The sequence below is a fragment of the Camellia sinensis genome, chromosome 5 (genome assembly GCF_055761805.1).
Source record: "Camellia sinensis isolate YWXY chromosome 5, ASM5576180v1, whole genome shotgun sequence".
In the NCBI taxonomy this organism is placed as follows: Eukaryota; Viridiplantae; Streptophyta; class Magnoliopsida; order Ericales; family Theaceae; genus Camellia; species Camellia sinensis.
Window position 1 is genome coordinate 68,695,269 of NC_138965.1, and position 14,081 is coordinate 68,709,349.

The following is a 14,081-nucleotide window of genomic DNA, read 5'->3' on the forward strand; positions in this document are numbered from 1 at the left end:
ATAATTATAAAGGATTTGTAATTATAATAGGAATAAAACGCTGGGGTGTTACATAGGAGTGAGGATCCTCTCCTTGCAGCTTCCGTGCTTGCGTCCGTCCTTGCAAGCCTTCGGGTCTACTTTTAGGCCTAATTTTGATAATCCGAACCGTTCATATTTTATGATTTATTCAGTATATTGTACCTGTAAAAAATCAAGTTGATCGGATATCAGAAAGCATATGTTCGGAAAACTGTTGATTAAATTCTTTAAAAAATAGTGTTTAGTTTAATTTTTCAAACACATACTTTCTGATATCCGATCAACTTGATTTTTTACAGGTATGATATACTGAATAAATCATAAAATATAAACGGTTCGGATTATCAAAATTAGATCTAAAAGTAGACCCGAAGGCCTGCAAGGACGGACGCAAGCACAAGCTTGCAAGGAGAGGCTCTTGACTCGTTACATAGTCTCTCCCATCTCACTTGTGGCTGTCCATGTGGAAGTATTTTTCTCCTGGAAAAGACAAAAACTAAGCCGATTGATAGAGATCTGATGGGTTATTTATCTTAATACTAGTATAGTACATACAATATGTAGTAACTAAAAGATGTTGAGATTTCAAACTTGAACTTGCCCTTGTCGGTGACCACCTTCAATCTCATTTGTGTTTCTCCTGTTTATGCATTTGCACACTTTCCTGATGATCCAAATGATGAAGCGACAAATGTGGACAAGGAAAACTATGAAAGTTAGAAACAACCATGCCGACCCTGCCACCACTAATATCCAAATCTTGATACGTTCTGCTGCACTGGCACTCGCCAAAGAAATATAAGTGATTATCAAGGAGGTTATTGTCACCCACATTGCAACCACTAGAATCCACCTCACAATTCTATTCTTCAATGGTAACCCAGTTACAAGCAAAAACATTATGGTCAGAGAAGCAACAAAAGATATTGTGTTTGCAGCCCAAAATAATTCAATATTGGATTTTCCATTTGGTTTAAGATCGTCAGGTGGGGTAAGCCCAGATTGGTAAGCCATTCCTGCAATTACAGTTGCGGATATCAACAAGCCATTACGTTTTCTATTTAACCAATCATCTTTGTTTGTTGGGGGCTTCAACATGCCATTGACCAGCGAGGGTGGCTGTGATACTAATATTTCCCCATGATCACGCAGTTGGTGGCCAATGTGGCCTCCAGCTTGCATAAGCAATTTACTGATTTCCATGGCCTTTAAATCTCTAATTGGCATATGTTCTATGATATCCAAAGCCGTGATACCATTGCCATTCGCAGCATTCACTTCCACCGCAGTTTCTTGCAATAGGTATCTTATGGTCTGCACAAATTAATACAAAGGAATCTATATATGATGTATCTAATTAATTCTAATTATTTTGCTACAAATTATTAGAAGTATTTCTATTGAAATTTTGATTAGAAGTACGTATATAAAGCATGGTGTCTACCGTCATTTGTTAAGTAAGGTGTAATTTGATAAAACTCAAAATTAAAAATTGAAAAACATAAAATTAAAGTTATGAAAATTGAATGTTAAATTTTTTAAGTTGAAATGTTATTTGATAAAAATTTAAGTGATGAATTAAAATAAATTATACTTTTTATATAAAGTAGATACTATTACTATATGCATCCCTTTTGTTACTTATAATACAGGACTGGCCCATGTGTAAGGCCATTAAGATCATTGTCTTGGGTTCGAAAATGAGAAAGCTCTCCAATTTTCAAAAGGTAATTTACACATGGTTCACAGCACAAAATCCGCCAATAACTTTAGCTACATGTAAGAGTAAGTAGTGCCTTCAACCAATCATAAATATCATGACCTCCCATGTTGTTTCCCCACAACCCAACGCATAAATGTAGTTCCCACTCTCTCAACCAATGAGAGAAGAGAAAGGTATCACATGGCACTTACTCTATCTGCACCCAAAAATTTCTCGAGCAAAAAATTCTTGGGTCCTATTGAGCACAATGAACACCCATTTATTACAAAGTTAAAAGAAGTGCAAGTTTATAACTTTACTTGTTAAAAGTAACACAATTTTTCTCTCTTAGCAATTGTGTTGTGTGTTATTTTTTAATTTGTTATTTCTATAATTTCTATGTAAGGAAATAAATAAATAAATACAACGAGGAAACAAAATTACTTTATTTTATATGAATTTGACATTGATTAAATCTTAATTGCACTTGCATTATAAGTAAAGTTTATTTTATTTTATTTATCATATATGTAGCTTTATTTATTTTTATAATGAAATATTTTTATTTTTAATGTGTTAAATTAAGTTATTCTTGATTGTGAACCTATTTTGTATCAGATGATTCACTAATTTGGAGGCAAACAAAGAACAACCATTGTTAAAACTATTTGGACACTTATAAATCAAATTCTAACAAACTAAAAAACTTGGGTGAGGTGTTTTGTAAAGGATGTTTTCATTCAACAATTTTTAATTTTATTTTTTGTGGATCAGAAAATTAAACAAAAATAACAAATAATAATTAAGAAAACTTTTACCTCCACTTGCTTGAGGTTGGTAGCAATATGCAAGATAGTGTTGCCATTATCAAGTTTGTCATTAACCCATGTATCCTCAACTGTCGTAAATCTTATCAATAGCTTCAAAACCTCCAAACGATTATATTCTACACACAAGTGCAGAACAGTTTCACCTCGATCCAACTTGAACTTAGCTACTTCTAGTCGTGCCTGAACCAACTGGCTCACCACATCAACTCGGCCTTTCATGGCAGCCACATGAAGAGGAGTCCTCCCGTCTTCATCTCGCACGAGACAAACACTAGGGTTTGCCATTAACAGCACCTTCACTATCTCGATATACCCATTTGCAGAGGCCAAGTGAAGAGGCGATCGGCCCTTTGAATCTAAATCAGAGACCAAGTCTTTCTTGAGAGTCACAAGAGCTTTTGCAAAATCCAGATGACCTTGCATAGCAGCTATGTGAAGAGGATTCTCATCAAAACAAGTGAGTGAAGATCGGGACAGAGTGAGTCTATCTTCTTCAATCAACTTCTTCAAGGACTCAGTATTCCCACTCACTGATGCTTCATAAAGCATATTCTCTCTCATACCTATCTCAGTCTCATGAGTTCCTTTCATTTGTGGTACTTGCTGCTTTCCTTGGTGATAGGAAGTTGAAAACAGTGTCCTCTCTCTTGTGGCTTTGCTTGCTTGCTGTAGGAATTAGTATACTATATATACAGCGGAAATAAACGGATTTGTCCATACCTTTTATGCTCAAACTAAATTCATGGATTATTTGGGTGAATCACGTGTCTCCATTGATGTTTTTGAATAATTTCCAGCAGTGGAGTTGAACTACTAAAAAACTGCCCACACTATTCACAGTACAAAGGCACAATGGTTTATGGGAAGACACAACGTATAATTTTTGTTGTGTCAAATACAGAACTCAAGTTCTGTTTATATAAGAGAGTTAGGAGACCCATAAGATAGATGCATTATCCCAGATAACATCTATCTCATATCAACAATATCTAATTAATAATTATTATCTAATATATTGACAATTATTCATAGTAAGATTATCCCATATCAAGATTATCTCATATCTTGAAATATAATAAATTATTTTATTTGGATCTCTACTAATCGGGTCATACCACCATGGGTGACCCAATTGGGTCCGGGTTCTAAACCCAACCTAATTTCCAACATCTCCCACTTGAACTTGCGCTGGCATGACACTGCGCCTTTTGTATCTCAATCTATCCAATAAACGCAATCATACTAGCCAATGAATCATGCGATCATTGAGAACACTTGCATGTGGGAGCTCTACACCAGAAACTCAAAAAAAGCCAGCATAGAGACATCAACCCGAAAATAAAAATAGTGTCTAATATACCCTAGACCCATCTAATTACACCAGTCCAAAAAGCATCTCTAAACCCTCAAAAGAGCATGTTTGACCCTTTTAATTCTTGCAATATATTCACACTCAATCCGCTTCTCATACAGAACGATGTGAGTTGCCGGTAGTGAATTTATAACAGTGGTGTAATACTAGATGATATTTCCTTTGCTGTCATGCCATTTAGTTTAGGATTAACCTATTTCCCAATGATGTTCCTTAAGGCTGAATCATACATGATCGCAGGCAACATACCAAAGTAGTAGAACATCAACCCCTTACCTTATGACATAGTCAAAGGGCACAACAGGGTACATAAGTAAAAATCATATCAATAATGATACGTAAGACTCACACGGTGAAGAAATAAGGATCCATTCTCTCACCTCATTACTCGGTCGCCAAACACATGTAGTATGAATACATGCTATAGTGGAGTAATTCTTCCAAAGAGTGACATCATACTCGATACACCGTACAGATCTTAGTCTCGTCGCTTTCTAGCGCCTAACCCGAATCCTCTATTTGCTTGCCTTCCAAGCGCCAAATGAGATCTCACATCTGACTAACATAGAAAGTGAGTACTAGCATCCATGTTGTATCTTTAACATGACCTCATTTTGGTTGCAACCAAGGCGTCATACATAGTGGATAATTTAAGCCTCTCTTGGCTCCAAATAAAATAAACCACTAGTCTCATCCTTATTCGCTCCCAAGCGCCAAGGACGATTGCTCTTGTAAGTGAGTCAATCTTGCCTGCTAACATCATCATCTGCTAATCATTATAACACAAACCATAATTACATCAATATCCCATAATCTCACAAAAAATAAGTGATCGATTGAAAAAACACAACCACAGTCTGCGCAATTCTAGATTTCAAACAGAAGCCCTATCAGCACCTTTTGCGATAAGCATATATAACAAAATCCACCATGTGCGCTTCACATGAAGTGGTTCAAGATCACTACCTCTTGCGATATTACCTCTCTAAATATATTTTAGTGGCCAATTTGCGTTCATTCATGATGCACCCAACAAGCCCATTGAATCTTACAAAGGGCAAATTTATACACTACCAGTAGAGAGTAAACCTAGGCCAACCAAGTTAACTTCTATAAGCTAAGTCAATTTAGAGAGGAAAAAAAAATGCGTATTGGGATTAATTTGATTAGTATAATATAATTTTGCTGTAAAAATCTAAATTAAATAGTGCCAATATTACACAAGTCGCAAGATCAAAAATTCGCTATGCTCGTAATCATCTCTTGCGCCACAAATGGCAATTATCCAAAATTTGATTTAATTCATGCGCAAAATATTAGTTTTCGGGAGTAAATCTATAAAGATTTCTCTCAACCGAACGACCTCCCACTAACTATGGCATGTCTAAAGCATGATAACATATTTAACTCTGCATGATAACATCTCAGTGTAATTCATAAAAGAAAACATGCTAGAATATTTAATTATGAAATTAAAATTCACCAATATAAATAAATCATGCTATTTAAAATAACAACATTCTACAAGTTCTAATAATTTAAAAGAACTTAACATGTTATATACAGTATTTAAATAATGTCATAACATATTTCTATAATTTTTTCAATTTTATGAAATTTTCTAGAATTGCAAGTAACTAATAATTACACAGAAAATCAGAAATAAATATTACAAAATCCAGAAAAATAAAAAAATCATACCAGTAAATAAGATTATATAGCAGCAGTCTACTGTAAAAATTTCAAATCTAGAATCGAAGTCATGCTCCCCAAGAGCAATTTAACGTAAAAATATTGAATTATTCATTAATGAAAAATATTTTATTTTTCATAAAATTCTGAAAATTTAACAAATTGTAGACAAAGTAATTACGAATTCAACAGTATAAGTCATGCTTCAATTAGAATTATATCAAATAATATAGAAATAATTAGCGTAATCTTTAAATTTAAAACAAACAAATAAAGCCTTATACTTTTCGGCTCATGTGTCACCACTTACCTAAGTGGATGATGTCACGGAGATGACATTAGCAAATTCGTCTTTTTCTCTGTTTGTTTAAACTCTCGCCTAAAAATAGGATTTGAGTTTTCTTCTTAACCGTAAGTCGGAATCAAGCCCATAACATACCGTTTCGAATGTCTCGAAACAAGGATTTCAAATATATAATTTTCACAACATGAAAACAAATCATGTAAAACTAGCATGCAGTCAAAGTTATAAAAATCATATATAAATCTTTATTTTTCTCAAAAACCAACCGTCCAATTTTTGTAAAACTTTGCAGATATGGTCTAAATAATATAGACTACAATATATATGAAATTCAGAAAGATCAGTGATGGTTAGAAAAACATCAATTTTATACACAAATCATATCTTTACATATATTCATGCATACGAAAATACCCAACAATGACTCTGACACTAATATAGGAATTAGTATACTATATACATAGCGGAAATAAATGGATTTGGCCATACCTTTTACGCTCAAACCGGATCCAAGGATCATGTGGGTAAATCATGTGTTTCCATTAATGTCTTCAAATAATTCCCAACAGTAGAGTAGAACTACTATAAAACTATTCACACTATTCATAGTACAAAGACATAATGGTTTATGGGAAGAGAGAAGTGTAATTTTTGTTGTGTTAAATACAGAACTCAAGTTTTGTTTATATGGGAGAGTTAGGAGACCCATAAAATAGATGTATTATCTTAAATAATATCTATCTCATATCAATAATATCTAATTAATAATTATTATCTAATATATTGACAATTATCTATATTAAGATTATCTCATATCTTAAAATATAATATATTATTTTATTTAAATCTTTTCTAATCGGATCATGTGACCATAAATTATCCAATTAGATTTGAATTCTAAACCCGACTCAATTTCTAACACTTGCTAAAACATTTTGCACGCAAACTTTACTTTTGTCTCCGTATACCTTCATTCTCCATGTGGGTCCGTCAAATTATATAACCAATTATTTCAGGATTGGATTGCATTTTACACCACTTGTTTATTACCCTACTCGTAAACCACTTGTTTACGGACAACCACTAAACGGCTGCCACATCAGTGATAATATTTACACTGGTATTGATTGAGAAAGATTATTCAATACTCCCTGAATAATTGTCTTTTAAAAGTCTAACATGAAATTGCTAAAATGTTTTGCACGCAAACTTTACTTTTGTCTCTGTATACCTTCATTCTCCATGTGGGTCCGTCAAATTATATAACCAATTATTTTAGGATTGGATTGCATTTTACACCATTTGTTTATTACCCTACTCCTAAACCACTTGTTTACGGACAGCCACTGAATGGCTGCCACATCAGTGATAATATTTACACTAGTATTGATTGAGAAAGATTATTCAATACTCTCTGAATAATTGTCTTTTAAAAGGCTAATATGAAAATGAGTTATGCTAAGAATTTTAAATAAATTATTAAATTTATTATTAAATTTTTTATAAAGGTGTGAGACTCACACATATATAATTTATATAGATCCCATGATTATGTGAAAATTTTAATAATTCATTTGAAGTTCATAATAATTTCTTATAAAAATAATGAGGTTTGCAGTTTAGACGAACAACTATAACACATTGAAACACCACTAGGATTTGTTCAGAGCCTTTCAAATAATTTCTCATTGATTGAATTCAGTCAAATTTGACATCTCATAACGTTCTTATCCCTTATGACCTCTTTTTCTCAGCATCCACCGCCGCCATCCTCTTTTCTCTCCCAAATCCCAATCAATTAAGACTCTGCCACCCCTCGAGTTCCCGAATGGACTGCGGGCAAAAATTCCGATATTACTTAATTCGGTCCACTCAATTAATGATTTGTTTCGGTCTGTTTAAATATTCAATTTGTCTTAGTTTATAAAAGATGATTTAAGATTTTGAATAAAAATCAGTAAGTTAAGCCTGTCCATCAACTCCACCGATAAAAATCTGCGTAAGTCAGTCTAACCCGACTCAAATTATCCTGTTCAAAAATAATAATAAATTGATATTTAACATTTTTTATTTCTTACTTATATTTACCAAAATACCATGATATGTATATGTTAAGGAAAATGTTTGGTAGTTCAAAATTTTGTGGCTCAAATGGCTCAAATCTGTCAAAACGACGTCGTTTTACACTTATTTACACTCAAAACGACGTCGTTTTGAGTTATTTGAGCCATTTGAACCACAAAATTTTGAGGTACCTAGCATTATTGATATGTTAATAACTAGTTTAATTTTTTTTATTGATATTACTGATTCTATAGTAATTTTATTGTTTGATTATTTGTTTTGGTTTTGTTATTATTCTTCTATTTTCAGCATTTCTTTCCTTGTTTTTGTTTGTTGTTTTCTTGTGAAATAAAATGAATAATATTAGGGATCATGAAAAAATTATCATGAAAATTTTTCATTTTTTGATTAGTGTGTGGTGTTTTATTGTATGTGTAATCCAAAGGTGGAGAATCTTTTATGATCATTTTCATGATATTTTTTTTCAAGATTTCTAAAATTACTCAAATAAAATATATGTTACCAAAAAATAAAAATAAATAAGGGGATGCACCAATAAATCCCAAATTAATAACTTATACACTGTTTAGTCTTAAAAATTTTCTTATAGACTGAAAGGTCCCATTACAATGTTTCAAACATCAGATTAATGTTTCGAACATTATTTTTCGAACATCAGATTAATGTTTCGAACATTAGATTGATGTGCAAATGGGACTAAATGGAGCATAAGAAAACTTTTAGGACTAAATGGTTCAACTTTTCAGAAACTAGGACTTATGGGTAAATTTTCCAATAAATAAATAGCATCTTTTGTTTTAGGCTTGATTTAGGAATTTTCGGTTCTAAAGTTTGTGAACGGTTCTAGCCTTGTGTGATGCTGGTCTTTCCTTTTTTGTTCCCACTTGTAAGTGTTATAAGTAAAATTACATTATGTTCCTTGATTGTTTTTTTTTTTTTTAATTACATGAGATGTAAAATAATAATAATAAAAAATATATGAAAAATACTTGAATTATGTTGGAAAGTGAAAAAGAAAAAATAACTATTAAAAAAATGTGTAGAAATTAATAATATAAGTCTAATAAAAAATGTGTAACCCAATTCGGTTTGACTTTGGCCCATAAAATATTGGGTTAATGTAAAATTCAAAATCCCGCCACATTAGACTTTCGGTTAACTTACTGGAACCATTCAGTAGCACCCAACAAAAAAAAAAAAAAATTAAAAATTAAAAATATAAAAAAATATCAAAAGAGAACAAGTCACAATAAAAAAGTAGAAGGAAAAAAAAAAAAAAAAAAAAGAACGAGCCACATTTCTATTTCCCAAGTGTGCATCCAAAAAAAAAAAAAAAAAAAAAATTGAAAACTTTTTTTGATTTTTAGACTTAACCAAACAAAAACTCTAAAATTTTCAAAAAACAAGTTTAGAAAACCAAACATGTTTTCCATTCTAATATAATTCTGAACTATTCTCTCACTAGCCCAATTAAAAAAATAAAATATAAAATCGACAATGCTACGTAGCTCAAATTTTGTGGCTCAAAAGTGGCTCAAATGGCCAAAACAACGACGTTTTGAGTACAGAACAACATAAAAATGGCCAAAACGACGTCGTTTTGGCCATTTGAGCCACTTTTGAGCCACAAAATTTGAGCTACGAGACATTTTCCATATAAAATATCAGCAATTATTGAGGGCCACAATTTTTGTGGCTCAAATGGCTCAAAATTGTCAAAACGACGTCGTTTTGACAATTTCGAGCCATTTGAGCCACAAAAATTGTGGCCCTCAAACATTTTCCATAAAATATATGTATATGTCTTTGGGGCCTATTTTTTTTTTCCTTTTCTTTTTATGGCCCATTTATGTGTTTTTTAGTGGTTTTTCAAATATTTTACGCAATTTTATTTATTTATTTTGTAGATACATCTAATTTAGATACACTTAAAAACAAAAAAAGTTGCCAAATACAAAAAATATGAAAAAAAAAAAAACGAATTGCAAACTCAGATAATTAGTTTTGAAAATTCTAAACCAAACAGGGTTATTTTTATTTTTATTTTTATTTTTTATGAATATCTAAAAGGCCCCGAAAAATTATTTCGCCTTAGCCCCCGAAAACTCAGGATCGGCCTGGTGTGTGGGCAAGGATATGGCAGTGGTTGGGGTTGGGAGAAGGAGATAATAGAAGGAGGAGGCCATGGTAGTAGTGGTCGATTTGTTAAGGGGGAGGAAAGGGAAACAAGGGCAGAATGAAGATTTTCGATTAATATGTTTTCTCATTCAGATTCTTTTGAAATATAATTTTTTACAATAGTATAATTTCAAAAGTCTAATTGATGTGTAGATTTTATTACATTGTGTATTATTTTATACCTTTTGTTTTGATTCTTTTTTCTTGGATTTAAAATTAATAATATTCATGTTGTTAATTATATTATTAGTGTTAAAAGTGTAGAGGGTGAATAAAAATGATGATATAAATTATGCGTTAATACTAAAATGAATAATTCAGATATAAAAAAGTATCAATAAAAATAATGTGTAAATCCCCACCGTACAATAATTAAATTTAGACCACATATTAATTTTGCTTGGTACTTTTTTGTTTCTAATTTCTTGTTCTAAAACATTACTCTTTAGTTATATTCAATTAAAAAAGAGGAATTGGAAACTATTGGGATAAGTAAAAAATCTAAAAAAATTTAAAGGAATAACAAGAAAAATTATTTAGATTTTAAGGGGAGCAAATCAAATTTACTTAGAATTTAAGAATGATATACTAATTCTATTATAAATACTCAAAACTATGTACGGGTATAAATAAAATTTTCTATATTTCTTGGTCCCTTAACATTTTGCCCCTGTAAAAGAGAAGGCGGTGGTCGGCAGTGCATTCAGTGCGTGGAAAGGAGACGATGGCCAGTGCTGGTTGTGGATTTCCGATGACAATGGTTGTTGGTATTTGATAAGAAGAAGAGAAGATATTTAATGAGAGTAATATGGACAGTTGAGGAGTTATTAGTGCATTTAAAAGGTTAACAAGACTTAGGCCTCGTTTGGCAAGAGGCTATTTTAGCCAATTAGTCAAAAAGTTACTAAATTAGTCAAAAAGCCAACAACCCATACCAAAAAGTCAAAGATTCTCTTTTCTCTCTACTTTTTGCACATCTTTTCGTAATTAGCCAAAAAGTCATCCCAAACATACAAGTTTTTTTTTACATACCTTTTTAGCCAAATAGCCAAAAAGTTACTAAATTAGTCTGTTCCAAAACGAGGCCTTAATGATAATTAAGTTCGCTTTATGTGAGTAAAAACCCCTAATAAATTATAAGTTATAATAAACACCATAATAGTGGTGTTTGATAAAATCGAAAACTTAAAAGTAAAGACTGAAAATTAAGTATTGAATTTTTTAATCTAAAAAATTGTTTGAAAAAAATTTAAGTATTTAACTAAAAATAAATTGTTTGATATGTATAAGATCAAATTCGAATTTTATTATTTTCAAATTTTATATTTTAATTTTTATATTGTGATGGTGGTTGTAACAACCACCTCCGTAATTAATTAAGTTAATCATGTGATTTGTAATGATTATGTGATTTGTAATGATTATGTGATTATGTGTTAATTATGTGCCATGTGTTAATTGAATTGTGTTATTATGAACAGATATGTATAGATACGAAATGAACTTGTCTGAATAAGTAATTTAAACAAGTTAGAATTAAATATTTGGAATAGGCAATTAGAGCCTAATTCACATTAGTGTGATTCAATTTAGTTTAATTTAAATTAGATTATGATGTGTAAGATGAGAAATGAATTAATTTAGTTAATAAAACTTATTAGCTAAACTTGTAAGTAACTAAGGCTTAAGACAAAAATTAGTGAATTAAATAATTCCTAACTCTATTCAATTAGTTAAGAAAGAAGAGAAATGTTTGAGAGAGAGTAAGTTTGTTTTGTTAGGGGATATTTTGAGAGAGAGAGAGAGAGAGAGAGAGAGAGAGAACTCAAGAAAGGAAAAGAGGAAGAAAAAGAAGAACAAGAGAGATTTGAAGGGAAATCAAGCAAAACTTCACCAAATTAACCATCTAAGGTAACAATCCTCCTCTAATTTCATGAATCTAAGTTGTATTACTCATAAAACCATTGAATCAAAGTTGGATTAAGGAGTTTTGTTGTTGTAATTGGAGGGTTAGGTTTTGCATGGCTTGATATGAAAGATTTGAAGAAAGTAACTCATAATTTTGACATACATGGCATCATTCATGTTCAAACTTATCTTTCTTGCATGATGTTTGAGAAGCGAGGAGGAAACTCCATGAATTTTGGAAGATTGGAACTCAACATAGGCGTGCTTCTTGATTTTGCTCTTAAATTCAAGGTTGTGATTTTGTAGATAGAAAATTGAGTTTTGTTTTGAAGTTATAAGTTTTGTTGAAGTTAGGGATGTGAAATTCAAGATGTGTTTAAGGGTTTTGAGCCTTGTTTTGCATAAAATTGAAGCTGGATTTTGAAAATAATGAATTTCCATTCAAAAGCAAATTTTCGGACAGATTTTGACCCAGAACCACACGAACACAGAGCTCAGCAAGTCAAACATTGTGCTTTAATTGCACATGCGGAGCACAAGTGCGGTGACAGTACTGCACATGCGGCCAGTGCCCCCACGCGTGTGGTTTTCAGAGCAGTCTCGGATTCATTTTCTTTCCGTTTTTCCAACTTCCGGACCTTCGTTTGCATGGTTTTCACATGTATTTTACATTCATATACACTTCATGAACACGAAAGAAAGTAAAGAAAGAATACGAATAATCGAACGTACAAGTAACGAATGAACCAAATAGGTTTAAGAACCGATTAAATGAATGAAATGTATTTTAAGATGTTATGCTTGAATGTGTTGTGTAGGTCGCTCGCATGAAGAGTATCATCCGGCCAAGCACTGTGAGTAATGTCTTTGTAAAAATATTTTCGTATATGAGTTACTTTGAAAATGACTATGTTATTCGATAATTTGTGGAACCTATGTTTTGTTATGAAATGTTGATACAATAAGCTTGTGAACAAGAACTTTGGAACTCTAAAGTTAAGCGGTGAAACTCTGAATTGTGTATGATGCGATATGTGACAATCTGGAAAATGTACTTTGAGCTTCGGTAACTTCTGTTCTGTCTTTGATTCGTCATGGACGTTTTGTAAGCTATGTTGTGTTCACAAAATGTCCAATATGGCAAGGACTTCCTGAAATGTTAAGTTATGTTATAGAACTTCGATATGATTGTGATCTGACAAGTTTCTGAAAAACTATGTTGATAAGAATGAATGAGATTTCCTTTGTGATTATCGAATGTGACACCTATTAACATATGTTTTAATTTTCGAAAAGTTTTGCCTAAGTCAATCACTTGAGATCATTTTGTATATGTCGATCCGTTGCGATCGTTTTGTATATGACGGTGCGTTGTGATCGTTTTGTATATGTCGATTCATTGTGATCGTTATGCCTATGTCCACGATCCATTGTGGTTGTTTCGCTAATATGCTGTTCAGTACTATTGGTTTGACAGGTTTGATGAACTGAATGTATTTTAATTATATATATATGTTAAATGCTTTGTTTCATCGTGAACGTTCAGTGTGGTGTTCCGTCAAGTTTTGATAAGGCTATTAGGTGAGCTATTGGATAAGCTATGAAAGGTTTGATGATCCATATATGCTATTATACATTTTCGAAGTATGCTTTAATTATGTCAAGAACGTTATATTGTTATGACAAGTTATAAATCTCATTCATTTAACTTTTTTACATTGAGATTATTAAATGAGATTTAGCTCATTGTTTGTTTGTATATATGTAGGTGATCATGCACCGAACTGGACTTAGCAGCGTCGACCTAAATCCCCGTTTTGTTAAGCCAACTATTGCACCTCACCGTGAGGTTCCGAACCGTCAAGTGTCAAGGCTTAATTAGGTGGTTGAGGTCACCCTTTTGTTTTTGCAACTAAGTGTTTGAGTAGTGCGGAAACAAGTGTGTCTTTATATGATTATGATTGATGATAAAACTGACTTTTTGTTATC

General features: G+C 31.9%; 1 protein-coding gene across 1 annotated transcript; it reads right to left on the reverse strand.

Annotated features, from left to right (window-relative positions):
* Positions 1 to 526: 526 nt before the first annotated feature.
* Positions 527 to 3,438, reverse strand: LOC114276914 (uncharacterized). Its single transcript, XM_082869045.1, has 2 exons — positions 2,542 to 3,438; positions 527 to 1,335 (listed from the first exon to the last, which is right to left on the reverse strand). Exons 1-2 carry the CDS (start codon positions 3,142 to 3,144, stop codon positions 607 to 609), a joined length of 1,332 nt encoding a protein of 443 aa, XP_082725171.1. The 5' UTR covers positions 3,145 to 3,438; the 3' UTR covers positions 527 to 606.
* Between the last annotated feature and the right edge of the window lie 10,643 nt (positions 3,439 to 14,081).

Coding starts and splice junctions, on each gene's coding strand:
- LOC114276914 (XM_082869045.1), bottom strand. CDS start 3,144: ATGAAAGGAACTCATGAGACTGAGATAGGTATGAGAGAGAATATGCTT. Junction 1,336..2,541: donor CCAACCTCAAGCAAGTGGAG/GTAAAAGTTTTC, acceptor TAATTTGTGCAG/ACCATAAGATACCTATTGCA.